The sequence below is a fragment of the Calonectris borealis genome, chromosome 5 (genome assembly GCF_964195595.1).
Source record: "Calonectris borealis chromosome 5, bCalBor7.hap1.2, whole genome shotgun sequence".
NCBI lineage: Eukaryota > Metazoa > Chordata > Aves > Procellariiformes > Procellariidae > Calonectris > Calonectris borealis.
Window position 1 is genome coordinate 45322249 of NC_134316.1, and position 27863 is coordinate 45350111.

General features: G+C 39.6%; 1 protein-coding gene across 10 annotated transcripts in view; it reads left to right on the forward strand.

The window, feature by feature from the left end:
* MADD (MAP kinase activating death domain) overlaps positions 1 to 27863 on the forward strand; it is a 62285-nt gene that overhangs the window by 18753 nt on the left and 15669 nt on the right. For 3 of the 10 annotated variants that reach the window (XM_075152272.1, XM_075152273.1, XM_075152269.1), the window contains 13 exons: positions 2307 to 2409; positions 3463 to 3649; positions 3824 to 3974; positions 6447 to 6653; positions 14785 to 14882; positions 15225 to 15308; positions 18343 to 18501; positions 20259 to 20367; positions 21369 to 21489; positions 22630 to 22735; positions 25223 to 25333; positions 26251 to 26358; positions 26442 to 26606. In XM_075152272.1, coding sequence (XP_075008373.1) covers positions 2307 to 2409; positions 3463 to 3649; positions 3824 to 3974; positions 6447 to 6653; positions 14785 to 14882; positions 15225 to 15308; positions 18343 to 18501; positions 20259 to 20367; positions 21369 to 21489; positions 22630 to 22735; positions 25223 to 25333; positions 26251 to 26358; positions 26442 to 26606 — 1709 coding nt within the window. Of the gene's footprint in view, positions 1 to 1788; positions 1849 to 2306; positions 2410 to 3462; positions 3650 to 3823; positions 3975 to 6446; positions 6654 to 11623; positions 11678 to 14784; positions 14883 to 15224; positions 15309 to 18342; positions 18502 to 20258; positions 20368 to 20918; positions 20982 to 21368; positions 21490 to 22629; positions 22736 to 25222; positions 25334 to 26250; positions 26359 to 26441; positions 26607 to 27863 lie in introns of all 10 variants that reach the window. The other 7 variants (XM_075152265.1, XM_075152266.1, XM_075152275.1 and 4 more) reach the window with 5 other exon arrangements.

Sequence of the window (27863 nt, forward strand, 5' to 3'; positions counted from 1 at the left end):
AAATCGTTTTGATATTTTTCAGCCAGACTTCTTCCCAGCAATTGGGCTGCGTTGGGATGGGAGACTCGCTAGTCTAGCCTGTGTTAATGGATATGCTGTGAATGTTGGTTTTGTTTTGTATTTTGTTTTCTTCTATTTTTAAGTGCTTAGTGTAAAGAATGGGAACCAAGAGGTTTGTCCTACTTTTGTACTGCCACTGTCTTCATGATTAGCCTTAGGTAACTTGTTAGAGCAATGGTGCTGCATTTGTAAGTGGGGATAATGCCACCCTACCACGGAGACTGCAGTTTACGTGGCTTTCAAAAGTGTTTATAGTCTTTTCAGTTCACTAAATAGAAAATTTCTGATCAAAATCAAATTATAACCATACTTCAGCTCATTCAGAGTGAAGATCGATCCCTTATGTGCACAATCTTTTCATTGGAACATCTCCTGTTTGTCTGCAGTATCTTTAGATAACATGTCTGAATGGGCACTAGAGAAATGACCCTCTTACCGTGGGGAGTTAGACAGCCTGGTCATCCTTGTACCATGTAATAACAGAAGGGTGACTGAGCACGTGCTGGTGTTTTAGTGTTGAGACCTTTTCAGTTGCTAAACTGGGGAAAGGTTTTATTTTACCTTTTGAGTTATTCTATCCGATTAGAACTTACTGCGTTTGTTTTAATATGTTGATTTTTTTTCATTTATTTTTTCCTCCTCATCATTTTCATCGGTAAAGATTACTTTAATCTGGAAGTGGGAAGGGATGTGGATGAAGGTTGGTATGATGTTTTGCTGACCTTTGACCTTGTAGAAACAAAGGCCAAAAGCTGGTTTTTGTGTTTCTGCTTTGGACTTTGTTTTTGAGACAAGTAATCATTCCCTGTGTGTAAAATGAGGAGGAACAGGACTGGTATGGTGAAAACACTAGCAGAGACTCTGCACAGCTGTTTTTGACAACCTTTTACCAGTTGGTTACGTTTTCATGTCCAATTGTACTGGATAAGAAACACGCTTCATGTCAGGGTTATTTCCATGGGTAAACTTAATGACTGATTCCATGCATTGGAAGAAAACAGTGATGGGGTTTGCCATTCCACGTTCATGCTTTGCGCCTCATCTTCTGCACTTTGGTGTTCTTTTCTTGATTGTTGTAATCCTGTAGGGCCCTTAATGTTACTCTGCGGATATGAGGATGGGATTTCCATGGAGTAGTTCAGTCTGTTTTATGCATGTGCAAGTGTGTGTGTGTGTGTTCCTGTTCATTTACGTGTGCACGCTGGCTCACTGGGATTCCCACTGGGCACTTCACTGGTTTTTAAATGTTTTTGTCTCTGTTGTACAGGTGTAAAATTGCTGCATTAACTTGTTCTTACCAAGTGTGTGTGGTACCCTGTGTTTCTAACTGTAATGGGAAATGATGCTGGGACTCCATCTCATTGCTGCTGTTTGACCACTTTCCATCTTCCTTTTTAATTTTTATTTCATGCACATCCATTGATATTTTTTCCTCAGTGATGCAGATGTTTTTGATAGTGCCCTTGAAATACAGTATGTGCAATAATATCCTTGAAGATGCGTTACATTGGTTCCACGCTGCCAAATTTCAAGTCAAGCACTATCTCTAAGATTAATTACGCTGGCCCTTGTTGTCTTGGGCTTTCAAGCATCCTTCCTGCTCTAGCGTCATTTGGGTTTTGTTTTGAGGGAGGGCTGGGAAGAAACTGGTAGTTGGATTCTTTTGGTACTGATGGTGGGGAGTGTAGATATTGTAGTACACTACTAATTGTATATTTTGTGTCCCAGTATTTGGGTTAAATACTATTATGGAGATTATTACTGAAGCTGGCCCAGTAAGCAATGAAGGTGGGTTCCCTACAGCATGAGCTGTGCATGATATAACAATTTCCAGCATTCCCTATGCCTGACTTTGGGCTACCTTTCTCACTGGGTAACCAGTACCACATGATCTATACTAGTCACCCCCGATGCATTATGCTTTTACATATAGTGACTAATTTGAAGATGGTTCTTGTTGTGGAACTGCATGCAGAGCAGCCAAACTTTTCCTGCCTTTCACCTCCTGCTCCCATTACCATCTTCTCTTTTTCTCTCTGCATTACTCCCATTACTGTTTTCTGCCGATGTGTGATGCTAGAATATGATATACGCTGCTGCTTTTTTGGAGTTTCCATTTTGTTTAAGTCTGTTACCTGTAATCCGAATAGGTGTGTTAGCCAACCTTAGCGTTGCTTGTTACTGTCCTGGGATCAGATTGTTTTCCTCCCACCCCTTCCTCTCATCCTGTTCCCTCTCCTGTTTAGGAAACAGACGAGCCCTTGTGGATCAAAAGTCTTCAGTCATTAAGCACAGCCCAACAGTGAAAAGAGAGTCTCCATCGCCTCAGGGACGAGCTAGCAATTCCAGGTAATATTTTTCATTGCTTTTTGAGTATAAAGTGTTGTTAGAGTGGTCTCATACTTAGCCAATGTTTCCTCAGAAGTCTAGCTGTTGAAAACTAAATAGTACTTTTCTATGGCCCTAAGCTTGCACGTGTTATTGTCTGAGCAGATTCGGTATGGATGGTCTTACAGTTAATAGCGCACATACGTATTTTTCTGTGCTCCGAAATGTATCCTCTTTCTGTCTGAGATCCAAAAAATTCTAGGTCCCTACTTTAACTCAGTATTTATTCTTTTAATTGAGTCTGTTCTGAACAAGGTAGTCTAGCCAGCGGAGTTTTAATGCACCATGTAGGGCATCAGCTGAGTCATATAAAGCAGTTTGATTCCATGAATTCATGTGAAATGCTTTTCTCAGCTTTGGGAAGGGACTCGGAATGGTGCAAGTGAACATTACCTGGCCTGTGCCTGTGCTTTCTCCTCCCTTTCTTATGTAGCAGTCATGGGTAGAGTGCAATTTACTTTGAGCTACTGGGGTGGGGAGACAAGCAAGAGGAGTAACTGCAGTTCAGACTGGGAAATGCAGCAGGCTGCACAGGAGTTCCCTTCTTACCATTCCCTCCCCTGTGGCAAAACAAGCTGAAGCAGTACACGTGCCGAGGCTGCTGCACTAATGCTATTAGTAGCGCTGCGCTTCCTCTTTCAAGGAAAGGCTACAGGTCAGACAAGGCAGCTGTGGGAGAAGTTGTGGCGTAGATGATTCCTATGGATTCTGAGGAGTGCTGTGAAGGTGATACGTAAGAGTGGTAGCTAGAGGGGCTAGAGGAAAATCTGATTACGACTTATTATAGGAAATAACAGACAAAATAAAATATTTGATACTACACCTATAGAACAGAGCTTGGGCTGTGTGCAGTTATGTTAGCAGCAGGCATAGCTAGATTTGAACTTCTTTTCTTGTGAAATTAGCTTTGATAGGAAATGCATTTCTGTGTGTGTCCTGGCCATATCTGTCTTCCCATGCAAGCTGAGGTAAGCAGAGGGCTAACTTTTGCCTGCTTCCTCTTAAATCCATCAGTGAGAATCAGCAGTTCCTGAAGGAGGTGGTACACAACGTTCTCGATGGGCAAGGTGTTGGCTGGCTGAACATGAAGAGAGTCCGACGTCTGCTGGAGAGTGAGCAGCTCCGTGTCTTTGTACTAAGCAAGCTGAATCGCACAATCCAGTCAGAAGAAGATGCTCAACAGGATGTCATACAGGATGTGGTCAGTGCTGAACTCAGCAAGGTCCTCATACCTAGTGTCTGCTGAGGCTCAATTCGTAGAAAGTTTTTGTTAAATTGCCTCCTAAAAGCTGATATTGTAGCAGTTTTGGAATTTATGTTCTTGAATTACTTTCTCACTTCTGAAATAGTGACACTAATGGGATTTTCATTGCAGGAAATCAGCCGCAAGGTTTATAAAGGCATGCTGGACTTGCTGAAGTGCACCGTGTTGAGCCTGGAGCAGTCATATGCAAATGCTGGCCTGGGAGGTATGGCCAGTGTTTTTGGCCTGCTAGAGATAGCACATACTCACTATTACAATAAAGGTAAGAAAAGTGTTTATGAGAATACAATGTTTATGAACCAAACGAGATCCTTATTGTGGAGGTAGCTGTTTTGTGGCGTCTGAGATTTCAGGGGTTTTACGACACTTTCAAAATAGGTGAGAACTGCCATTGTTACTGAAACCTTACAAAGCTTGAAACCATTCTCTTGCACACATGTAACCAGACCAAGGCAAAATAATGACCATACTGATATTTGATTGAAAATGGAAACTATGCAGCAAGGTACAAAACCTGGGACTTTTACAGATGAAGTGAAAATTCTGAGTGTGGGGACCTTCCGCTAACACTGTCCCAACCACAGTCTTGAGAAGTTATTTGCAGACAACCTGAATAGGGAGGGAGATATTTCTAATGTGGAACCATATGCGACGTATCTCACCAACCATCTTGCATTACACAATGGTTCTTACATCACTAAGTGCTCTTGGAGAGGAAAGTCTGAAAGTGTCTCTTTATTTTTCAGCTTTTTCTGAAAATCTGCTTCTAATGCAAAATAAGAAAATGCATGTGTAAGGAAAAAGAGCAAAAGATGACAAAAAGCTACCTGCTTAATATTTGACTCGGCTGTAATCTCAAATGATGAAAAGCTATTTATTTCATTGTAGCAGAGGACTAACATCTACTAAACACTTTACAGTTGGTATTCTGGGTGGCTTGCATCTGGGATTTTATGAGTTGGCTTAGATGCCCTGTGGATTACAGGTGTTGATTTCCAGTCGTTGTTAGAATGCTGGGGAAGGGAAGGAAGGCTGTCCTAGTGTAACAGTCCGGAACGTGGGGAATAGGCTGATCTTGGTAATTATCAGCCTTTTAGTCTGACACTGATCTTAAGCAAAAATTATAGAGTGACTGATGTAAAACTCAATGGTTTTAGAGTGAAGTCTTGCTAATGTAATGCCAGATGCCATAATTTGATGATAAGTAGAGTTTACCCAGTCAATTAATTGTGGTCACAATGGACAAAATCTGATACAAACTTTTAAAGCCTTGTATATCTTTGAAAGACTTCTGTCACTATTGCATGACATCTTGATTTGTAGTCAAATTTTAGCTGTTTAGTATGTTTTACCCTTTTCCAATCAGTTGATCTGGATATTTCTAGAAATGTTTTATAGAGATTAGTGCTTATCTTAATGGTTTTTAACATATAGTAGTGATCTAGTAATGCTAAAATGGTTCAGTTTGCATATGATGCATACTATTTGAACAGGACATGATGGATATAGGTTGTTTGTCTAGAGGAAGCTGAATCTTAATAAAGCATGGTTGTGATTAATTTATTTAATATGGCTAAACTAAGGACTTGTGTTTAGGAACAAGGACGTTTACCAATAATAGCAGGATTGGGAACTATGTCCTAGGAAGCATGTCTCTGAAAATGGCAGCTATGTGTGAACTTCCCACTGTCTACTGTGTCTGTAAAAACTGGAGGGGGGGCACTGTGTAAACCTGGCAGTATAGATTTGGGATGCAGCTATTGTATGGTCTCTGGATATGTCACTAACAAAACCCACAGGTAGTGCTTCCAGTTCTGATCATCACATCTTGAAAAATTGGGGAGGTTTCTGAAAAGACCTACAAGGAGTTGGGAAAACACTTCTGCTCTGAAAGATGGCGGTGTTCAGTCTGTTGAATGTTAGATGTTGATTGTTTTCAATCATTATCTAAATGGAAGGGTGTTGCTGATAGCAGAATCTTTGATCTACTGGACAAAGGTATCACAAGGTCTTGTATACAACACAAGTTGTATGACAAATTTAGATATTAGGATATGAAATTTTGACTGTTAGCCTCATCAGCTATTGGAACAGCTTGTGCAGGATTGCAGGAGGTTCTTTACGGAAAACCTTGTTTTAATTATTCTATTCTGAAAGTTTTGGTGTAATTCAAACTGTGGAGTTTGATACAGAGAAATAATCCAAATTGCCTTTGGAGACGTATGAATATAGGAAGTCTTGGAGAATGATGGAAGAGCTATAGTTGATAGTTTTTTGGTTTTTTTTTTCCTAACTGAAGTTTCATTTAGTGTTACCCATCAAAGATTGTTGTATTTGTCATCTTTTCACTGTGAGAGGAGCTTGCTTATATTCTAGAAGTGATATTCTTGCTAGTTTAGGCAGAGTTGTTTAATTTTGCACAACTCAGCAGAGGAGATACTACAGTTCCTATGTCAAAGAAGATTCCTAGGCTTCAAATATACAGGAAGGAGATAATTTGAGTGTCCCAAAACCAGCATTCTGGCTTTCGACTCTACTGTTTCCACCAGTGTGTCAGACTATCTGCAAGCCATGGTGACCTATGGGAACAAATGTGGGACTGAGCTGTTTCAGTGCCAGGCTTAATGATTTAGGTGAGACCATCTGTCTCATCTTCCTTTTCCTGCTCTCATTTCCTTTTTCCTTATTTTTTTCTTTTTTTTTCTTTCCCCCAACACTTTTTTTTTCTTTAAAGAACCAGAAAAGAGAAAACGAAGCCCAACGGATGGATCTATCACTCCGGTTGGCAAGGATCCTGCATCGTCCCCAAGAGTGGAGCCAAAACCTGCGATGCAGCTGCCGGTACCTCAGCTGATGCCAAAGGCACCGAGCCCTGCAGGCAAAGGGCCAAGGGAGTTTGACACAAGGAGTCTAAAGGAAGAAAATTTTATTGCTTCCATTGGTGTGTATTGAGGTGCATGTGAAGTGCAGGAGGGACTTCTATTTTGGCATTAGGTTCTATTTGCATTCTCTCCATTTTGACACACTGCATTGCTGCTGTAACATGCTTCATTTACACTTTGGATCACAAGGAACAATATCATATGTGTTTTCACTCTACTCTTGGATAAACTATCCAGGGCAGTTTTCTCCCAGAAGCTTTCTAATCTTAATTGTTTCTGAATTTCATTACACTTTAGAGAACTTTATTTTTTGCTCTGTAATTGACATTTTCACGCAACAGGAAATGGCAAAAGGGAAACAGGGCCAGCAGGACTTTGGAAAGGGCAACTGTGGAAGGGACTATAGGAAACAAAAGTTTTCTAATCGTTGCTGTGGATTATCTAGATTGCATCCTGATAGAAGTGGGACCCAGGATCTGCTGATTGTTAATAATAAAAACTGCTAAGAAAATTTTAGTTGTAATGTTACAGTTTCAGTGAGCAGGACTGATGGATCTTCCTTCTATGCAATAGCAAACAGAATGCGTGTCCTTCTAAACAGCATCTGCTAGGCTGGTCACTGCAAATTTTCCCGGTCTAATTTCTTAGCTGATACAGATTTTCCCTGTGTCTGGGGAAAAGTTAGAGGTAGGCTTTAAACTCTTTTACCTAAAAAGGGCTTTACAGATTTTTGGGGGGAGGGGGGGAAGAAAAGAAGAAAAAAAAAATCTTGGTTGGATCCAATTTGCTGTGGAATGTAAACAAGAGAAAAGTACCGTCAGCATATGAGAGAAATTCTTTGTCAACTCCAAAAATATGTCATGTTAAATTTTAGCCATTGCTTCTTATAGTCTGTTTAAAATAACTTTTTATTGGAATCATTGTATGAAAGATCAATCTTCTGAAAGCTGCGTGCTACTGTGAGGCTGTACCTGCAGCATGTGGCATAAGACAGGGAATGTGTGTATTGGGCAGTTATGTGGCAGGAGGGCAGACATTCATTCTTATACCCACATAATAGCTGCAGGATGAGTGGTGTCGAGTCCTTCTGAACTGATATTGAACCCCTCTGACTTGATTTGCTTTCTTGTTTCAAGAGGCAGTTACTCAGAAACTAGTCTTTCACTCTATTTGAAAACCTGTCAGGGAGCTAAAAGAGATTCAGATTTCCAGCATTTCAGTTTAGTAGTTTGGTTCGCTCTGGGTACTTAATTTCTTTTCTGTAGAACAAAAGAAAAAGGAAAGTATGCTTCTGACAGAACTAAGAATGAAACAGACGGTAGGCCAGCGTTCTTGTAAAGAATGAAGAGAGATCTTTGGATTGGATTGCTGAGTCTGCTCCTTTCCCTCAGATGAAATTAAAGCCTCATAGAAATGGAAATCAGAGAGATCAGACAGTCCATGTTTGTGAAGCATCATAAGAAGTGCTTTTCAAAAGAAGTGCTACTTAATATATTATGTTAACTACTGTTGCCAGAATATTAGCCTTAAACAGTTCACAATGTTCAAGGACAGGCAACAGGTAAATTCTTGTTGGTGGTTCTGATGCTCTGATGATTTCCACTTGTCTTCTGTGGAACTGAGTTACAAGAAGGATACGGTTTCACCAAAACTGATCAGAGTTCGAAAGACTTTAATGTTTTTTCTGAAGTCTTTTTTCTAACTGGTTTTGTCTGTCACCAAGAACCATGAAGTAGTATGCAAGTCAGTCTTTAAGAAATTGCTGTAAAAACAACATAGTGTCCATGTTCATCTGACTCTTGAGATCTAGAAGTAAAGGGAATTTCTCTTATGTTGCAGGAAGATAATTTAAAGCTGCTTGGCTATTATACTTCCTTTATGTTCTGTTATGGAAGCTTCAATATAAGACAATACTTTGGATGTACAGGACGAGAGTTAGTCATGGCTAGGGTGAAATTTCTTCTGTAGTGAAATGCAGACTTTGTCATTCAAACTAACTTCCTTAGGGAAGAAGCATTTGGTAAACATTTACATGTGGCTGAAATAACAAAATATTTGTAAGTAATTTCATTTAAACACAAAAAAAAAATGTTTTTATGTGAAGATGATCCAACACTGGAACCGGTTGCCTGGAAAGGTTGTGGATTCTCCATCTGTGGAGATAGTGAACACCTGCCTGGACGTGGTCCTGCAGCAGCCTGCCCTCGTTGACCCTGCTTTGAGCAGGGAGATTTGACTAGATGATCTCCAGAGGTCCCTTTGAACCTCAGCAGTGCCTTGATTCTATGAAGTTTGAAAGGTGCTTACAGCCTCGGGTTGCAGATATGTAAATAAAAGTCTCAATGAATCTCTTGGTATTGTATGGACAAAATACAAATTGGGCTGCTAACCTTTTGACCTAGTTACAAAAGAAAATACTGGAATAAAAAGTAAGTCATCAGCATGACGGAGTAAAATCATGTAGGGCACTGTTTGCAATAGCCATACATAAAGTGTATGTTAGTGTGGCGATTAAACTGCATCTCTGAGATCTAGAGGTACGGTAGCTGAATGTGTGCAGTTTTCTTGTACTACAGGAACAACGGCCAGGAGGTTCACAGAGTTTTCCGAAATTCAGGGTGGATGTGTTCCCGCTTGACCCCCTTTTCTTCTTCACTTTTCAGAATGTTTGTGGTTTCTTGTATACCTGTGAAGTATGAAGGATGCTCCCTTGTAACAAGGAAGGCTGTTAGTATTGAAAATTCTTATTTCTGAGGTGAAGAGTAATGGATTTTTATCAGTTGAGGACTGATCTTTGCTGTGCTTTAATACCTAATTGCTTAGCTAGGAAATTCATTGTGAAGATGATGCTTCTGATACTTTGTTTCCTGAAAGATCACCAATTATTTGCTTACTTCTGGGGTTCTTGTCTTCCCTGGTCCATGGTCATCGCCTGGAGTTTTGGCCTTTTTGTTAGGACACTGGTGGCTTTAAAGTTGATAGTTAATAGTTTCCCCCTTCATATTAGTGGTTAATTTGGTTTTATTGCATACTTGCAGTAACTGCTAATGAAAATGTCAGTACTTACTGAAGTTTCCATTACTACTTTTGAAATAATTCTTTAATGCTGGCAGATCACTTCATTTTGACAGCTTTTTGAAACAGAAAAGATTGTGCTACCTACTTTGTCTGCATCAGATCCTTTCTGGCCCTGCTGTCCTATTTAGTTCAGGCTCATGTAACAAAGTCATAGGCATAGTATTTTATGCCCCTTGAGTTTATTTGAGGTTTTCCTTTTTCCTTTTCCTTTGAGGTTTGACAAAGTAGTCGAGAGTAAAATCTGGGCTGTTTTTAATGTGCTAGGGTATACTCTACCCTGAATTAACAGGCAAGTCAGCTAAAAGAAGTTTAATGGCAGGTATTGTAGCTTTCAGCCTGGTTGTTTTTAAAGTAAAGCCATATAGAGCATCTGGGCATTTAAGAGGCCAGATGTTTTCAAAGCCCTTTAACAAACAAATTCAGTACATCTTAATGAGATTGTTATCTATGTCAGTGTGTGCTCAGCTAGATAAGCCTATAGGATGCTGTTTGGATCCATAAGCAATTTTATCCTATCCGTCTGTGTACTTATGAAAGTTGAAGGAACATCCATCAATCATAAAGCAGATATAGAAATCAGTTGGCTAGCAGCTTTCTAGCGTTTTTTCCCTTGCTACGTTTGCCTTGCTCCTGATACGTTTAATGATAATACTTTGGAGCCTTCCTCCAGAATTGTAACACTATCCTTTTTAAATTTTTTTTTCTTCAGTAGGCATTTTGCTAAATAGAACTTTTTTAGAGCCTGTCTTGCCCTAATTTCTGCCATTTGCAGGGTGGGATGGGTTTCTGACACACTTCAAGTGGCCTTTTAGTTGCTCAGCAAGTTTCCTGGAAGAGCAGTAGAAGAACATTATACTTCTTTTTCCTTCCCTTTGCCTTTGCCGCTTTTCTAAGAGTATCTTCCTCTGTAGCATTCCCGGCTTTGACCGTGCTAGAGAGAGAGGGCGGTGCCCAGCATTCAGAGTCAGTCCAGCATGTCAGCTTGTAGTGTTTCCTTTGGCCGACAGGCCAGCACCTGGAATGATCCGATGTTTCTGAGCAGAAAAGATGACTGCATTTCAGAGGGTTGAGGAGTGTGAGTGATAGAGAAGTGCAAGTGCCTCATCACTATTTCGTCTCAGGGCTAAGCTTCAAATGAAAAGAGTGCATGCAGACTTCAGACTTTTTTCCTTTTCTCTGCATTGTATCCTCTTACGGGATTCCTTGATTTGGAGTGCTGTGACCTAATTTGAATTTTGGAAGTTGGCATTAAGCATGACTGATATCTTGGTCATTTTTCTTCTTCTTCCCTATTTTCCATTCTTTATACCCTGATAGGAACAAGTGGATGCAGAGAAGTTCAGCTTTTTGCATGTAAGACTGGTTGATAGGCAGAGCCAAGCATTTGTTGAGAATGCTGTCAGGTCAAAAATAACTTGTTGTACTTGTAAACATTGTGATAATTTTTAAGATATAACATTGGTTAAATATTGTGTTAACCTACAGTTTTAATTTTCTCGGAATTGCTGCTGCTGTTTTTGTGCCTTTTCCTTTCAATGATAGAAACTAGAGACATTAAAATGTTTCTGTTAATTAGAGCTTCTGTGATGCCTATGTTTTGGAGGAATAAATATCTGACAATCTTAAAGGCCTTTCTCAGGAAAGGTGATTAATTGCATTATATGTGTTCATAATAGCTGTTTTTCCTTAGTTGGTTCACGTATGAAGTCATCTCTAACATTTGAATTCTGTAAATGAGAGATGATGCAGTGCTCGATTCCTAACATTGATTTCTTGTAAAATGGTGTTGATTAACCCTTCACTCAGTAGTTGTCATAAATTTCTGCCTTTTTTTTTTTTTTTGAGATGAAGGGGTGGGTTTTCTGTTTCAAATTTTTTTCCCCATTTTCGCCTGTCTGACCAGCCGCTGACTCTTTCTCTTTCTCTCCTGCTTTCAATGCATCTTGGGTAGAATTGTGGAACAAGCACCAGGAAGTGAAAAAGCAAAAATCTTTGGAAAAAACGAGTAAGGAAATTAAAAAACGTAGAAACTGACTCCTCCAGCCTCCCCATAACTGCCAACTCCCCAGGTGCAGGGTGAGCTTGCATTTATGGCACACAGTTTTTATGCCCACAAGAACAAAGGTCTATCAAGAAAGCCTGCATTATAGAGGAGACCAAACAGATCAGTTTGCCTTGGAGAAATTGTGTTCAAATGTCTCTTCTTTTTTTTTTTTCTTTCTTTTTTTCCTCCCCTGAATGTTGCCTTCTTCAAAGAAGGGGAAGCAGATATTCTGCATCCTCACCATAGCAGATATATATGGAAGGATTTTAAGATTTTCCATCTCCTTTCTTAAAAGTTAAAGACCAGTTTTGCTTAACAAGTCTTTGACATGAATATATTGATTGATTGACTGAATGTTACTGGAATGAAGAATTCTGTGTTCTTTCAAGCCATGGGATGGCAAATTTTGTTACCTGGCATCAACCATGAACAGTTTATGACCACAGTCAGTCTGCAACAAGAAATACTTCTGAGGGGGAGAGAGAAGGTGTATGTGAAGAATTGTATTTAGTGATGGCTGTTAGAGAATAGCCTCATAATAAGGAATGCACCTGATTTTGGTTTTTATATCCCATGTTAAAGGAGGAGTGAAATAGTCTGAGGCTGTTTGCAGAGTCTAAATAGTAGTCTAAATCTACACAAATCTTAACATCTATTGAAATATGATATTGAATAAAATACTGAACGTGTCTTATCTGCAGGTGTAGTACAAGGTTTTGCTCTTTTGGTTATCACTGTTGTAAATAGGGACATAGGACATACGGACAATAGCTAGTTTATAATAACCATGATGTGGTAGGGAGGTGTTTCCTAACCATAAGTGTAGTTTCTGCTTTCCAGAGCTGACGCCCCTTTTACAGACTGAAGGTTGGGGAGGATTAATAGCTGAGATGAATGGGTGAAAATTCCTGACATTCTGAGCAGGCCTGGATTTGCTACATTAGTTTTAGGCTCCTCAGTTAAGTACTTCAGTTAAGTATGAGCGAGCATCTGGAGTTAGTTCAGAGAGAATGGGGCAAATGGGGCACCTCTGCAGTACAGCTTACTACATTTAAGATCTGGATTGCTTTCTGCTGAGGTAGGCGTGTGTGTGAGGCAGACACATAGCACGTGCACACACCCGCTCTCCCAAACCGGGCCTTTCGGGTAGGTGCCCACATTGGGAGGGATAAATTGAGGTTTTAGTCATTTATGTGTATTAGACATCCAACTCCATAAAGAAGGGAAGGGGAGGTTTGTAAGTGCCTGTAAATTGACAGTGACAACAACATGATTGTGGTTATTGCCCTCCTTAAACTCAGTTACCGGTATTGCCCACAGCTGTGAAATACCTGAACTGCTTCAGTCTGTTTCACTTGCTTTAAAAGTCAGATTGCCAGAAATATATCTGAATTATCTGTTGGGACAGGGAACTCTTAAATTGCTTAAAACACACAGCTGAAGTTTAGTATTCTTGCTGTAGTAATGAGATATAAAACTTTTTGCTGCATCGTTACTCAGAACTAGAAATGGTGGCCATTTGAATGAGTGGAAATAGACCTCTAGAGGTGAGCAGTGTATATTTCAGTGGAAAATAAGATTCCAAATTCTTAGAAAGGATATTTTTAGTTATTTTTCTTTTTTGTAAATTTTGTTTATACTTTCTCTTTGTTAGAATCTTTGATGATCTGATTTACAGTAACTAAGGCATATGGATTTAGAGGCAGAATACTATAACAAATGAAGAACAGTTTCTGTAAAACACTTCGCATGGAGAATTGGTGTTTGAGTAGTAAGCTAGTATATGGTCTGCACAGCCCGCTTATGGCTTTGCTATTCATGAGTTTACATACCATCTCAAACTCACTCCCACAAATCTTTGTATATTATCCTTCTCTCTCTCTCTCCTCCCTTCCCTTTTTCTTTCCTTTTCGCTGTCTTACCCTCTCTAATATTACATAGAATACAAACATGTTCATAATTCCCAGGTTGTTGTGATCAGTGGTTATAAGAGATAGTGGCGTTGTTTGCTTAGAGATACTGGATATAGTCATGGGTATATAATACAAATATTCCAGCTGCTGATCATGTCTTCCTGTTACTGAATAGTTGGCAGATATGGATATGGCAGAAGTGTTGCATTCAGTCTCTTCCCCTTTCTGAGAGTAGTGACATTCTGTGTACAGTCTATAACACATTCTTTTCTTGCCTCGTTATTTACCTTGTTCAGTGCTTATCCAAATTTCTTTTCAGGCTCTACCTCTCCATCATTCTCTTTTCCTCCTGCCATCCCATCAGAGGACGATAGATGATATGATTCTAGAACTGCATGGGAAATTGAACATAAAGTTCTTTATCTTTTTTTCCCCCTTTTTTGTTTTCGGATTGGCGGGTTAATGAATGCATGACTTAAGGCTTGCTGATTCCCTCTCTCACTACTGACCTATGTGATTGCCAACTCTGGAGAGCCATTTGTTAATGTAATTGGGGAACATTGTGAAGTACAGCATCATACAAGCTTCTTCCTTGAAATTCTTACTGGCGTAACACCAATTGTCGCTGTTTATGTTCTTGTCATGTGTTGCCTGATTTTTGCCTAGACAGTTGCTGCGGGCAACCTAACAAACTCAGTCCAAGACTTTGAGCAAATTAGCTGTTCAAAAAAGGATTCTCACTTTAAGTAAATAGATATCCTTTATTTTACCCAGAATAAAGGACGTGGCTTCCTAGAGTTGAATGGCAACTGCTCTGCATGTGTTATTGTAACTGGAAGCTATTTGACTTTGTCTGTCCTCTTTTCTTTCTTGAATGGCTAACAAAGGTACTGTTTAGTAATAGTCACTTCTGGACTACTGGAGTGTCCAAATACTTTGGAGTATTTCAAATTCAAACGTTTGAAGAAACATTGAAGAATGCTAGATGTGTCCTGCTGGCCTTGTTGTTTACAGTACCAAGGGATAAAAAAAAATCAAAGGAATGAGAAAGCAAATCTGTTTTCTTGGTACTGTTCCGGCTTTCAGTCTGTCATCTGCTTTCTGCCATACTGTTTTTTCTTGGTACAGTAATGATTTACTTTTTCCTTTGTTCAGGGCCAGAAGGTGTGAAACACTTTGATTTGGGAGAAACGGATGAGAAAAAATCCCAAATCAGTGCAGACAGTGGCCTCAGTTTGGCCTCAGGTTCTCAGGTCAGTGGCTCCTATGCTTGCTTTCTTTATGTGGTAAGAGAGAGGATTCTTCTATTCACTACTTAATTGTGGGAAGACCTTTAGGGTTTGAGCATTCTTGAAAGGCTCATTCAGTAAAATTTCTTCCCTCCTTCCTGTAGGGGACTGATCTTTGTGAACTCCTCAATTGTATGACCCCATGATCTTTTTGACATGCAGGCAGTAGTTTCTATTTGGCTAAATAAACCAAGGAAGCATAAGGTGTGTGGTTCAAGACCCCAAAGGAATGGGAACTGATGTCGTCTCCTTATGATAAAAACTAATGTGATTTTTCTTCCTGTCCTTTATATGTTTTGATTGCAGAAGAGTGATTTCGACTCTATTCCCAGCGGAGGACCAGCAGTTATGGTCCGAAGTACAAGCCAGGATTCTGAAGTTAGCACAGTGGTAGGATATGCCCAAAGTGAAATCTTGATGTGATTCACGGCTTGCTAAAGTGGGGGAAGGCATTTCGTGCCTACATTTTGTCTGCTCTAGCTGCATACTGTCATGCATGCATAATGTATGTCTGAGTTCTCTTTCCAGAGCCTCTGGAGCCTCTGGAGTGGGTGGCAAGCATATGTGTCTGACAGAACATACATAGTGCTTTATTAGCAGATTTCATCTTTCATATATGGTCCTCATTGCTGTTACATATATTCCTACATATTGGTGTATTTATGGAACTGGTGGATTGCAATAGTTTTATAAATATGCCTTAGTTGTGTATAAACCATCTATAAAGAACAGAAGTTTAAAAATGTAACCTGAGAGCAAAAAAGGCAGATTGATGCATTAAAAACAAGAACAAACTTTCTGATATATTATCGTAAAGCACTTGAATCATATAAAAATATGTCTGCTTGCTTTCTGATCAACTATAGGGCCTAGAGGGAAGAGGTGGCAAGAATGCATTCAGTAAAAAAAGAATGAGCCTTCTCCCTACCACATGTTATCTGATATGGCATATCCAGGGACAAAACCCAAGGAACTTTCCTTTTTGTTGTTGTTGTTGGTTTTTCTTCTCTCTAAACTGCTGCATACCTGCGAATATCTGGCTTTCCATGATCTTTTCCCAGCCTGTAACAAGAATAATACTCCCATTGTCTTTCTCTAATGGACCCAGAAATTGTATTCTATGGGATACTGCCCCAGAGAGAAGAGGGCAGTATTAACCAGAAGAGCTGGTTGATATTCAAGTATGTCCTCCTCCAAGCTCAAGAAAGGTCCATTCCGACAAGTAGGAAACCAAGCAAAAGCAGCAGGAGGCCTGCATGGATGAGCAAAGAGCTCCTAACTGAACTCGGACATAAAAAGGAACTATACAAGAGGTGGAAGCAGGGGCAGGTGATGGAGAAGTATACATTTGCTGTCTCATCTTGCAGTGATAGGGTTAGGAAAGCCAGTATGGACCCAGAGTTGAATCTGTCAAGGAATGCGAATGGAAACAGGAAAGGATTCTACAAGTACATAAGCAGTAAGAGAAAGGACTAGGGAAAACGTGGGCCTGCTGCTGAATGGGGCAAGGGAACTGGTGACAGATGGAAAAGACAGGTATTTGGGGCATTCTTTGCCTCAGTCTTTACCAGTAAAACTCACCTTCAGGAATCCCAGGCCCCTGAGACCAGAGGAAAAGTCTGGAACAAGAATGAATTACCCTTGGTGGAGGATGACCAGGCTAGGGAGCACTTCAACAAACTGGATATATGTAAATCCATGGTTCCTGAGGGGTTGCAGCCGCGAGCGCTGAGGGAGCTGGCTGATGCCATTGCGAGGCTGCTCTCAATTGTCTCTGAACAGTCATGGTGATTAGGAGAGGTTCCTGAAGACTGGAAGACAGGAAATACCACTCTTCAAGAGGGCAAGAAGGAAGATCTGGGGAGCTACAGGCTGGCCAGCCTCACGTCAGTCCTTGGGAAAGGTGATGGAGAAATTCTTCCTGGAAAATATTTCCAAACACGAGAAGGACAAGAGGGTGAATGGGACTAGTCATCATGGATTTCCAAAGGGGTAGGCATGCTTAACCAACCTGATAGCCTTCTACAATGAGGTGACTGCCTTGGTGGATGAGGGGAGAGCAGCAGACGTTGTTTACCTCGACTTCTGTAAAGTTTTTGACACTGTCTCCTGTAACATAGACAAGCTGACCAAGTATGGGTTAGGTAACTGGACAGCGAGGTGGACTGAAAATGGGGTGAACGACTGGGCCCAGAGGGTTGTAATCAGTGGCACAAAGTCCAGCTGGAGACAGGTCACTAGTGGTGTACCCCCGGGGTCAGTACTGGGGCCAATACTGTTCAACATCGTCACTGATGACCTGGATGATGGTACAGAGCAAGTTTGCAGATGATACAAAACCGGGAGGAATGACCAACACACCGTGGTCACATGGCACACAATGGTTGTGCCACCATTCAGAAGGGCCTCAACAGGCTGGAGAACTGGGCAGAGAGGAATCTATGAAGTTGAACGAGGGGAAAATGCCAGGTCCTACATCTGGGGAGGATGTAGGCAGGCTCCAGCACACACTGGGGACTGACCAGCTGGAAAGCAGCTTTGTTGGGAAGGACCTTGGGATCCTGGTGGATAACAAGCTGACCGTGAGCCAGCAATGGAACCTCGTGGCAGAAAAGGCCAACGGTATTCTGGGCTGTATTAGGAAGAGCATTGTCAGCAGGACGAGGGAGGTGATCCTTCCGCTTTACTCAGCACCGGTGAGGCTGCATCTGGAGTATTATGTCCAGTTCTGTGCTCCCCGGTACAAGAAGGATAAGGACTTACTGGAGTGAGTCCAGCTTAGGGGCACGAAGACGGTTAAGGGACTGGAGCATCTTTCATGAGAGGAGAGACTGAGAGAGCTGGGACTCTTCAGCCTGGAGAGGAGAAGGCTCAGGGGGGATCTCATCAATGGGTATAAATACCTGATGGGAGGGAATGAAGGCAAGGGAGCCAGACTCTTCTCAGTAGTACCCACTGGCAGGACAAGAGGCAGTCAACACAAAAATTAAAGCACAGGAAATTCCATCTGAACACAGGAAAACACTTTTTTTAGTTTGAGGGTGGTCAAACACTGGAGCAGTTTGCCCAGAGAGGTTGTGGATTCTCCATCTGTGGAGATTTTAAAAACCTGACTGGACATGGTTCTCAGCAACGTACTCTAGCTGACACTGCTTGAGCAGGGGGGCTCATCTATAAATGATCTTAACAGATCCCTTCCAACCTAAACAGTTCTGTGATTTTTTGAAGGGCTTTTTGAGTCTCTCTCCATCTTTTTCTGCAGAGTAGGATTTGATGAAAAGATAATGTTACCGAAGGAGAAAAGGCAAACATGGCCTTCAGTTGTACTGCTTCTTACTTTGTGCCTTAGGAAGAACCATTTTACAGCTTTTCGCTGCGCAGTGTCTTTGTCTGCTGAAGGTAATTGCTTTATTTTTCTCCACAGGTTAGTAACAGTTCCGGAGAGACATTAGGAGCAGACAGTGACTTGAGTAGCAACGCTGGTGATGGCCCAAGTGTGGAAAATGGTGGCAATTTGACAGGATCCAGAGGCACTGTGTCAGACAGTGAAATTGAGACAAACTCTGCTACTAGCACTATCTTTGTAAGGGCATTGCAGACTTCCCTTTTTTATTTTTCTTTTCTTTTTTTTTTAATTAAATCTGGTACAGTAATCATTTCAATGTGTGTGCATGTGTGGAAGAGGATCTCTGATTCTGTTTTAAGGGTTAATCAGCAATGACTTACAATATTAAAATGTTAAAGATGTAACTTTGTGTGGATCCATGTACCTTTCTTCATTTCCTGTGCAATACGTGGTTCTTGGAGAATAGCAGATTCACATCTCATACCATGTTACAGGCTCTAGCAATATTTAATTCACCCTCATTCAATATTTCTCTCAACCAAATGGACATTTAATTGCCCTTCAGAGGCAAAAGAGCATTGATCGGCATTGTTCGACCTTACCTAACTAAGAGGAATGGATTCCCCTGTTTCTTAGGAGCAGCTGTTTGATACAGGAAAGGGATGACCCATTGTAGGTTTAGCAGCTGTTCTGTTTCTTTGAAACATTACTTTAATCCTATTTGAAGTGTAATCATAACTTTTAAACATTTTTCCTAGTTTCCAACTTCTTTACAGTTGGAAGATCTGTATGCAGTAAAATTCAAATGATCTGAGAGCATTTCTTGTTCATTTTGTTTTTTAAAGTCCTTGATTATTGGATGTAGCCTCTAATATACATCCTACCAAGAAAATAATTTTATACTCGATTTGGCTAAATCAAGGTGTCAGCCAAATATGAAAACAACTTGCAATGCCTTAAGATTGGTCTCACTGTGTTCATTATTTTACAATCCTGATAAGATTGTAAAAGCCTTTACAGGGCTTCTACTTCTAATTTTAAGCAACAAACAAAATCATTGTGCTTCATTGCAGATTTCTTCTAAAAGCATGAAAATGATGTAACCGTGTCCGCTTATTTAGCTGCAAGAGAGTGTCTTCTCAGTTGCTAAAGAGTTAGAGATTTTTTTTTAAACACTTAGTTTTCTGTGTTTTTCTACTTGATTAATGAAACTAAATGGAATTTTAAGAGCCCTTGCAATAGATTTAGAATAAAGATGATGGGTGTACATGATGTATGAGGAATGTCAAGTATCGCACCATCGTTTACCTGGTGGTAGAGAAATAGATGGGCCAGCTTTGTTATCACAGTTCCTGCTGGCTGATAGTCCCAGCACACAGTTCTTCAGACCAGATGATATGTAATCATTTGCTTAACATCATACCTTTATGAATGGTAAATGAAAGAAAAACCTGTAACGTCTGAATGTGAGATAAAGCTCAGGTAATCTTATTCTGCTTGTGAATACTCATTTGCTATGTAATCCTGAGAAGGCCGCGTATTTCTTCCTCCGTTCCTCACAATCTGTAGAATGACAGTGATATTCAGCTATTTCCTAAACAGTGGGAAAGATTTACTATTAGAATTTGGGCAAACTTACTGCATAAGCATGAAATATGGGGGATGACAGAAGAGGTTTAACTCTGTTCTTTCCTTTAGTCTGGGATTTGCATTTTTTGTTTTGTCTGTTTTCCTTCAGGGAAGCATTTTGCTTTGTCTGTGTTTCGGTTTCTCTATCTCTCTCTCTTTGTTTTTCCTTTGTCTAACTCTGGACTTCTAAGTGTATTACCTTGGTCTTTGAATAGAGTAATTTATTTGTTTTGTGAACATTTGTGTGAGAAGCTTCTATGAAGCATAGCTTACAAACTGCATCTGTTAAGTACAACAGTGGGCTGCCAGAAATGACCTGCAGGGCGCAGAGTTAAATTGTCTGACACCTCTTGTATTATTTTCAGGCAAAGTCTCACAACCTGAAGCAGAGTGTGAAGGATAGCAAAGGCAGCACTCCAGGGAGAGGTCCAGAGGATGGGAACCAACGTGTCTATCTCTATGAAGGACTTTTGGGTAAACTATTTTTTTTGCGAGGAGGGGATCTTTTAGACTGAAGTTCAGGTGGAGTCATGTCTGGGGCACACTGGAATTTTTACATTCCGAGAGACTGTTTTTAACTACTTGCTGTTGTCCACACTGGTAGAATAGGGGGGCACTTCAGGCCATTCGGCATAAAGCCAAAGATTTGCTGGGGAGATTGAATAAGAGTAAGAGGAGATGGGTGTGAGTGGTGTAGTTTGCATAAAATGTAGTTTGTCCAAGGCTCTTGCTATTCTTGAATATGAATTCTTTAAACTGTTGGAAAAAGAGAAAGAACTTACTTAGCTATGGATGGAAGGCTAAAATGTATCACTGATCTTGAAAAAAGATCCTTCAGCTTAAGTCATTGAACGGAGGCGTACTAAACTCAGAATACTAATGGCCTTCAAGTGTATCCTTGAATTAGGAGTATATTGGCTTTTTTGAAATGTATTTCATCTGGACTTGCTGTTAATCATGAGCTTTCTCTTCCTGTGTTTTTCATCCTTTCCATTTATCGTTCCTACCTGCTTGGAATGGTGCAGGTAGGGATAAAGGATCTGTCTGGGACCAGTTAGAGGATGCTGCAATGGAAACCTTCTCTATGAGTAATAATCTTACCTTTCCACTTCTCTGTGTGTTGCCATGATCTGTGTTTGTGTGAGATATTCCTGTCTCTTTCGGGCAGTGTTAACAGTATATGGAAGAAGATATACTCTTTAAAGAATAGAGATGAGAGGTACTTTTGTGTAGGGGTTTGAAAAGATTATGCCATGAATTAGAATGAGGGATATGTCTTGTCTTCTCTTTTACGCTTTTCTTCAGTGTGATACTGCTTGTCGTTTAAAAGTTAACCTTTTTTTTTTTGTTAAATATGAATTAATTGTGTGTTGGCTTATGGTATTTTCAAGGAGTGGGAAGGAACAGGAGTTAATCTTTAAGTATTTGACTGGAGTAAATGAAATATATGCTCTATTTTTGTATACGTTGCATAGGCAAAGAGCGTTCAACTTTGTGGGACCAGATGCAGTTCTGGGAAGATGCTTTTTTGGATGCTGTGATGTTAGAGAGAGAAGGAATGGGGATGGACCAGGGACCTCAGGAGATGATTGACAGGTAAAGTACTTTAGTAGACCTCTTTCCTCCTCATTGTTTCACCTGGGGCTGAAATAATAAAAAAAAAATTATTTTAATTCTGCTGAACATGCTATTGTCACTTTGTAAACCTTGTTACTCTACCTGACTGTTCCAAAGTTAGCCTTTTGACGCTATGCTGGCCAGTATCTCCTGATACTGAAATACTATCTTCAGTTGTGATATTATTTTTTTTTTAACTCTTGTGGAAAGTTGGTATTTCCAGAGAAATGGGTAATGTAAGCATAATCACAGTATGAATAGATGGAATAGACTAGATCAGTAATAAAGCAAGAGATTTCTGTGGCAAGATGACTATATTCTGGAATAAAGGAAGATATCAGTGTGTTGACAAAAACTGAAAGAATTAAATGTCTTCAGAAACTGCATTTTGAGCCTTCTCAAAATGCAAAGTCACTCATAGGTGTTTTTACTTCACAGGTTGTAGTTAAAAGAAACAAACAAAAAAACTATGAGGGAACCACTCTCTAGAAATATCTGCGTGGTAGCTTAAAGCTAGACTACTTCTAAGGTGTCAATCTTCACTACCTGCTTGCCTTTTTTTTTTTTTTGTCCCTCAGCTCTGTTAATATCTGATCATTCTCTGCTCTGTCTACCACCTGCAGCTGTACTACCTACACCCATGGTATCATGTAACATGGGATCTGGTAGCCAAAATAAGAACATTTGTGAGGTGCTAGTTTGTAAACTGTTTCTTTTTCCACAAGCTACCTACCTTACTGGAAGAAGAGAGTGCCTGTGCGCTTCCTTCATCAGTTTACTTCTGCCTTGCAGCTACATTTAAGCTCTAAAGGCGGGGAGCTCTTGCACTGAGTTGTGTGTTCCTCTTCTGCCGGTTGTAATTGTCATGGAGCTGCGACAGCAGAAAAGAGGAAATGGATAAGCCCAGTGGACCACTGAGAACTTTCCCACTGAGCAGATGTTATTTACTTCAACTAGTTAGTAATTAATGGAAATGTTTAATTAGTGATCACAGTGTTTTACTGGAAAATGCCCATTTGGCTTAGTGTTTTTGGAGGTTTTATTTGCCATACGCTTTACAAATAGTGAACTGGATGAAGAATGCCTGTGAGTCTGCTTCAGATCTACCTCTTCTTGCAGGTATCTTTCCCTGGGAGAACATGATCGAAAGCGTTTGGAGGATGATGAGGACCGCTTGTTAGCTACACTGCTGCATAATATGATTGCTTATATGCTTATGATAAAGGTGACTTTTTTTACTTTTTCTTTTTAATAGATCACTGCTCAGATTTAAGCAGTCTATTTTGTTGGTGTTGTCTTGAAACCATACATCTCTGTTCACAAAGCTCAGAACAGTGTAGTATAAAAGAATGTTATAAAACATGTCCTAATATTAATGAAAAAATTGCTTCAGTACCTGGAGATTCTTTGAGATATGTTGTCTGAGTTTACACAGTTCTATGCCATGGGTATGCATATACATTGTTATTTAAAATAGAAATTTACTATTTCTACTAGTAACTTTAGAGGACATTCTTATTTTTAAGAGTATAGGTTATAAATTAAGTAGAGAGCATCTTCTAATCTGATTTCCTCACAGCCGCATATTCCCAACGTGGGCAGATTGCAAATACGCATGTCAATAACTTAACACGAAATTTGTCATTACTATTAAGCAACCCTTTTTTCTCATTCAGTGGGCCGTTTATATGTACCTTAATGCTGTAGGTGGCTACTAGCCATATCTTTCTTTTAGTCTGAATAATTTCTTAGATAGTCCAAATCCTCCCTCAAAGTCACTGGAAAATCAATCTTCTAAAATTTTTGTCATGTTTAGAACCAGCTTAGGTGCATGGTTTTATCTGTAACAGATTTGATGCACTGTGCTGTCCAGCGCAACAGCTTGACAGTAAGAATAGCTGTACACAGGTGATAGTTTGGTAACTTTTACTGTTTAAATGAGGAGGTGAGACATCATTCCATAGATAAAGAAAGTCTGATACCCAACCAGTGGAAGAAGTTATTGTATGCAATTTTTTTTGTGGGTGGGGGGAGTGGTGAGAGAGAAAGAAGGTATTGATTTTTCCTGATGTAAATGGAATATGAAGGTAAGTTTTAAGATGGGATTTGAGTATATTTGGAATTAGTTTATTTCAGAAGACGACTGTGGGGTTCGGCCATTAGGACATGCATTGCTGCAATACTTAAAGTAGAAGTAATAATAACCAGTGCGGTTACTTTCATCACAGGATGCAAAAGAGGAGGGCAAATAATATTGGTTTCAAAAGGCTATCTCATGACAGATGTTGATAGACTTAGTCCAAGAGGAGAAGAGTGTCTTTTGGTGGGGTGAAAATAATCAGATCCCCAAGAAAACAGTTTCCTGGGGGAAAGGGATAAGAAGGCAAACAGGATATTATGCCTTTGAAAATGATATCACTCTGGGCTATCACTATAGGTTATAGATGAAAAGGGAATACAGGGGATCTGAGAGTTGTGAAAAAAATATTGTTTCTTTTAGTGCATATTCAGAGATGCTTAAGAGTGAGGATGGGATGAAGAACTGAGCAAAAAAAGGGTTGTGGGGTGTTGTTGTTTTTTTTTTGTGATTGTTGTGGTTACTTCCCCCCCCCTTTCCCCCCCGATTATCAGTTTTGGGATAAAAGGTGGTGGATCTAGAATTTAGTATGCATTATTTGTATACAGGATTTTTTTCAAGCAGATAGAGTGAAGGCTTTAAGAGACTTAATACTGTACCAAGGTATCTCCTCTTAGGGCAGCTTCCAGTAGAAACTGTAAAGTTGGAAGGCCTTCTGTTACTAGAGAAGTGAATTCTTCTGAGCTGTCAAGGGAAGCATAATCCTCCAAATCCAATACCCTGGTATTTTAATTTATTTTCTTGTTTTGGGATAGCAGAGTCTAGTAGTTTTTACCTAAAAAATTCTTGAAAAATACAGTGGGTTTTTTTCAAGTGCAAAGAATTCTTGCCAAAGGAAGGAGCAGGTTGAGTTTGCTTTGTATGCTCCATAGCACTAAGGTCATAATCACAATATGATGAAAAAGAACGTCTGATCTAGCTTGAAGTCAGTGCTCAAGCATGAGCGTACCGTCTTGAAGCCTTTAGTATCAATGGCTGGCATTCATAATAGCCTTTTGAAATGGCGCCTGGGGCAGAAATGTTTTGCTTCTGAGCTTTCCTATAGTCCATCTTCAGGAGGAACCTGCTGCTGTTTGAGGACTATCTGGAAATTTTGGAGCCCTGGCCTAGTGACCAGGAAACAGATCGTGAAAGAATGAGAATTCTGAAAGGTATCATGCCTTTGTGTTAGTATTTCTTGTGTTGAGGGCTCTGCAGTTGACTAAACCAACTCTTTGCAGAGGAAGAGGTGGAGAAGCTAGCCTGGCAGATGACACCCATCACATAAGTGGCAACATGGAGAACTGAGGCTTTTAATATCACTAGTTGGAAGTGGACGGTAGTGTAATTGCTGTTCTGTTCTGCAAGAGTAGGCAGGAGATCTCTCAGTATCACCTGCCCACTAGCTGGGAAAAGTCGAGTATGTGCAACTTCTGTTTGTACTGCTGGGCTAAAGAGGCCCCAGCATGACTGAGCTGGAGATCAGTTGTTTTGCTGTCCTAGCAATGGAAACCAAGATATGCTGATTTTGGGAGATAGGAGTTGCTGCCTGTGAATAGAGAAGAGTATGTAACTGTCTTTATATCTGCTTCCTAGGTAAATAAGAATGATATTAGGAAAAAGGTGCGTCGTCTAATGGGAAAATCGCATATTGGATTGGTGCACAGCCAGCAAATAAATGATATTCTAGACAAACTTGCCAATCTGGTAAGTAAAGCAGTGATGCGTGATGTACCTGTGGGATGTAAAAAATTATCTGAAAATTCTTCTATAAATGCTCTGTAACACTAATTTAAAAATATTAAAAATAATTAAATTGAATTATTAAACACTGCCTTCACATGTGTATAATAAAGACTGTGATTGTATGACCCTGTTTATAATATTATAATGTTATGCAGTTATCAGAACTGCAATACAAATACATATAAACATGACATTTCAGTACCACAGTTCTATGCAACCCTAATATTTTGTTAATATCACTTTTGTGGGTGGGAACCTTTATTCTTACTAGGACTGTAACAAGTGTTTAGTTTTCCATCAGTTTCCAGGTCATTATAAGACTTGTAGCAATCAGTTTCTATACAAAACTGTTTCCACTATCAGCTGCCATGCATAATAAACCTTACGTCCTGTAATGCTCATTAAGAATATAGGCTAACAGTTACGTTAATAAAACTAGCCAGCTTTTAACACAACCATCACCAGGGTGGATGCAAGTAAGGCCCTTTAAAAGCTAATTTTTCAAAGCATTTTTAAATTTGGAACTTACTTTTATGCACAGAAAGGACACAAAATTATCTTAATTGGGGGAAAAAAGCAGACCAGCTTACTGCAATGTTACTGGAATCCAGACACCTCACTATCCCATACTGAGTATGGTACCAGCATGAATGTTGTTGTATGCTGTGATAATTCTCACAGTCACAGTTGTTGAAACTAAACTTACTAGAGTATCTCACTTAAGGTTTTGTTGCCTCCAATCAGCTGTGTTAAAAGTACTTCTTTTTTCTTTCATTTGTTGAAAATGCTTCTAGTGTCACCTAATGGACTTTTTTTCAATAGATAAGGAGAAATTGGTTTCAAAGTTCATTAATGATTGCATTTTTTTTTTTCTCTAGAATGGACGGGAACTCCCTGTAAGACCCAGCGGCAGCCGTCACATCAAGAAGCAGACTTTTGTAGTACATGCTGGGACAGACACAACAGGAGACATATTTTTCATGGAGGTAGAGACAAGAATAATATTAATGCAACTAGTAGCATTCAATAAATAATATTGGAAATCTTACGTAATATTTTGTGCTCCCAGGTATGTGATGATTGCATTGTGCTGAGAAGCAACATTGGAACTGTGTATGAACGTTGGTGGTATGAGAAACTCATCAACATGACTTACTGTCCCAAAACAAAAGTGCTGTGTCTCTGGCGGAGGAATGGTCAGGAGACACAACTGAACAAGTTCTACACAAAGAAGGTACGTGTCTTGTTTAATACACATAATACTGAAAGCTAAAAAGAAAAAACAAATCCTTGGTGTGTCATATTCCACGTTTAATCAAAAAATAGCATTCTCTCTCCAGCACTGGTTACTGAACTGCAATGGCTGTTTAACTGCACTGACATCTGAAGCTGGCGTTATGCCTTGTTATTTACCTGAGAAAGTAGTACAGCAGGATGTAATTTAAGCAATTACATGTGTAGCTTTTACTTGGGTTTTTTTGTTAGAAGAAGGAAAACATCAGTATTACTAAATATTGCATTATCTTGCAGGCTTATAAAGGTAGTAAAAATATTGTGGTAGATTCATGGGGAAAAAGGTAAATAAAACTATGTCTTAGTAATTGAGTTAATTGTGTCATTTTTAATGGCAAACCCAAACTGACAAAATAGATAAAAATTTTTCTCCATGGGCCCATGTTTGGTTTTTATTTCATATATGCCTACATTCTCCACTAATATGAAAGCCCTTTTCTTCTCCTTATGATTAATTGCAAACGTAAAGAAATAGCTTAAACCTACTAGGAAAACTCCAGTAACTCTTAGAACTCCAGTAACTCCCACACAATGACCAGCAAACAAAATGTAAAGATTTGTAAATGCAAGTAATATATTGAAAGGTTATTATCTTTGAGATATATAAAGGGATTAGATTTCGGCTTCAAAAAATTCATTTTACATAGACCAGGTCATCATAATGCAGGTGTGAATACAAAGGAAAGGAGGACAAAAGCAGTGTGCTACAGAAGTTACTTGGAAAACTAACTGTATGTATCTTGGGCTTCGGATAGAAATTCTCTTACATTTTACTCTGAGATTATGGCTTAACATTATTTGATATCAGAGAGGGGAATTGAAGAAAGATGAATAGAAGAATGTGTTGTAAGGAAATTGATCTGAATAACAAAAATATAGATCATAAGAGTATGATCAGTAACATTGATTGCTAGAAGCCGAAAGAAAGGGAGGGATTGTGGTATTGTTTTGAGGCTTTTTCTACACTAGGAAATGGAGTAAACTTGGTTAGATTGCTCATGAGCATGTGCCAAGCCATGAACTCTTCACAAGTGCTATGAAATTATATGAAATAGTTTCTCTGTCAACTGGAAAAATAAATATAAATACCATCTAATAATTAGCTGTGATTGAACTTTTATAGGCTTTTTGTTGTTATGCGCCACATGGGGCTTGTTCTTTTTGTAGAATCTTAGAATCTTGCTCTTCTTTTCCCTTA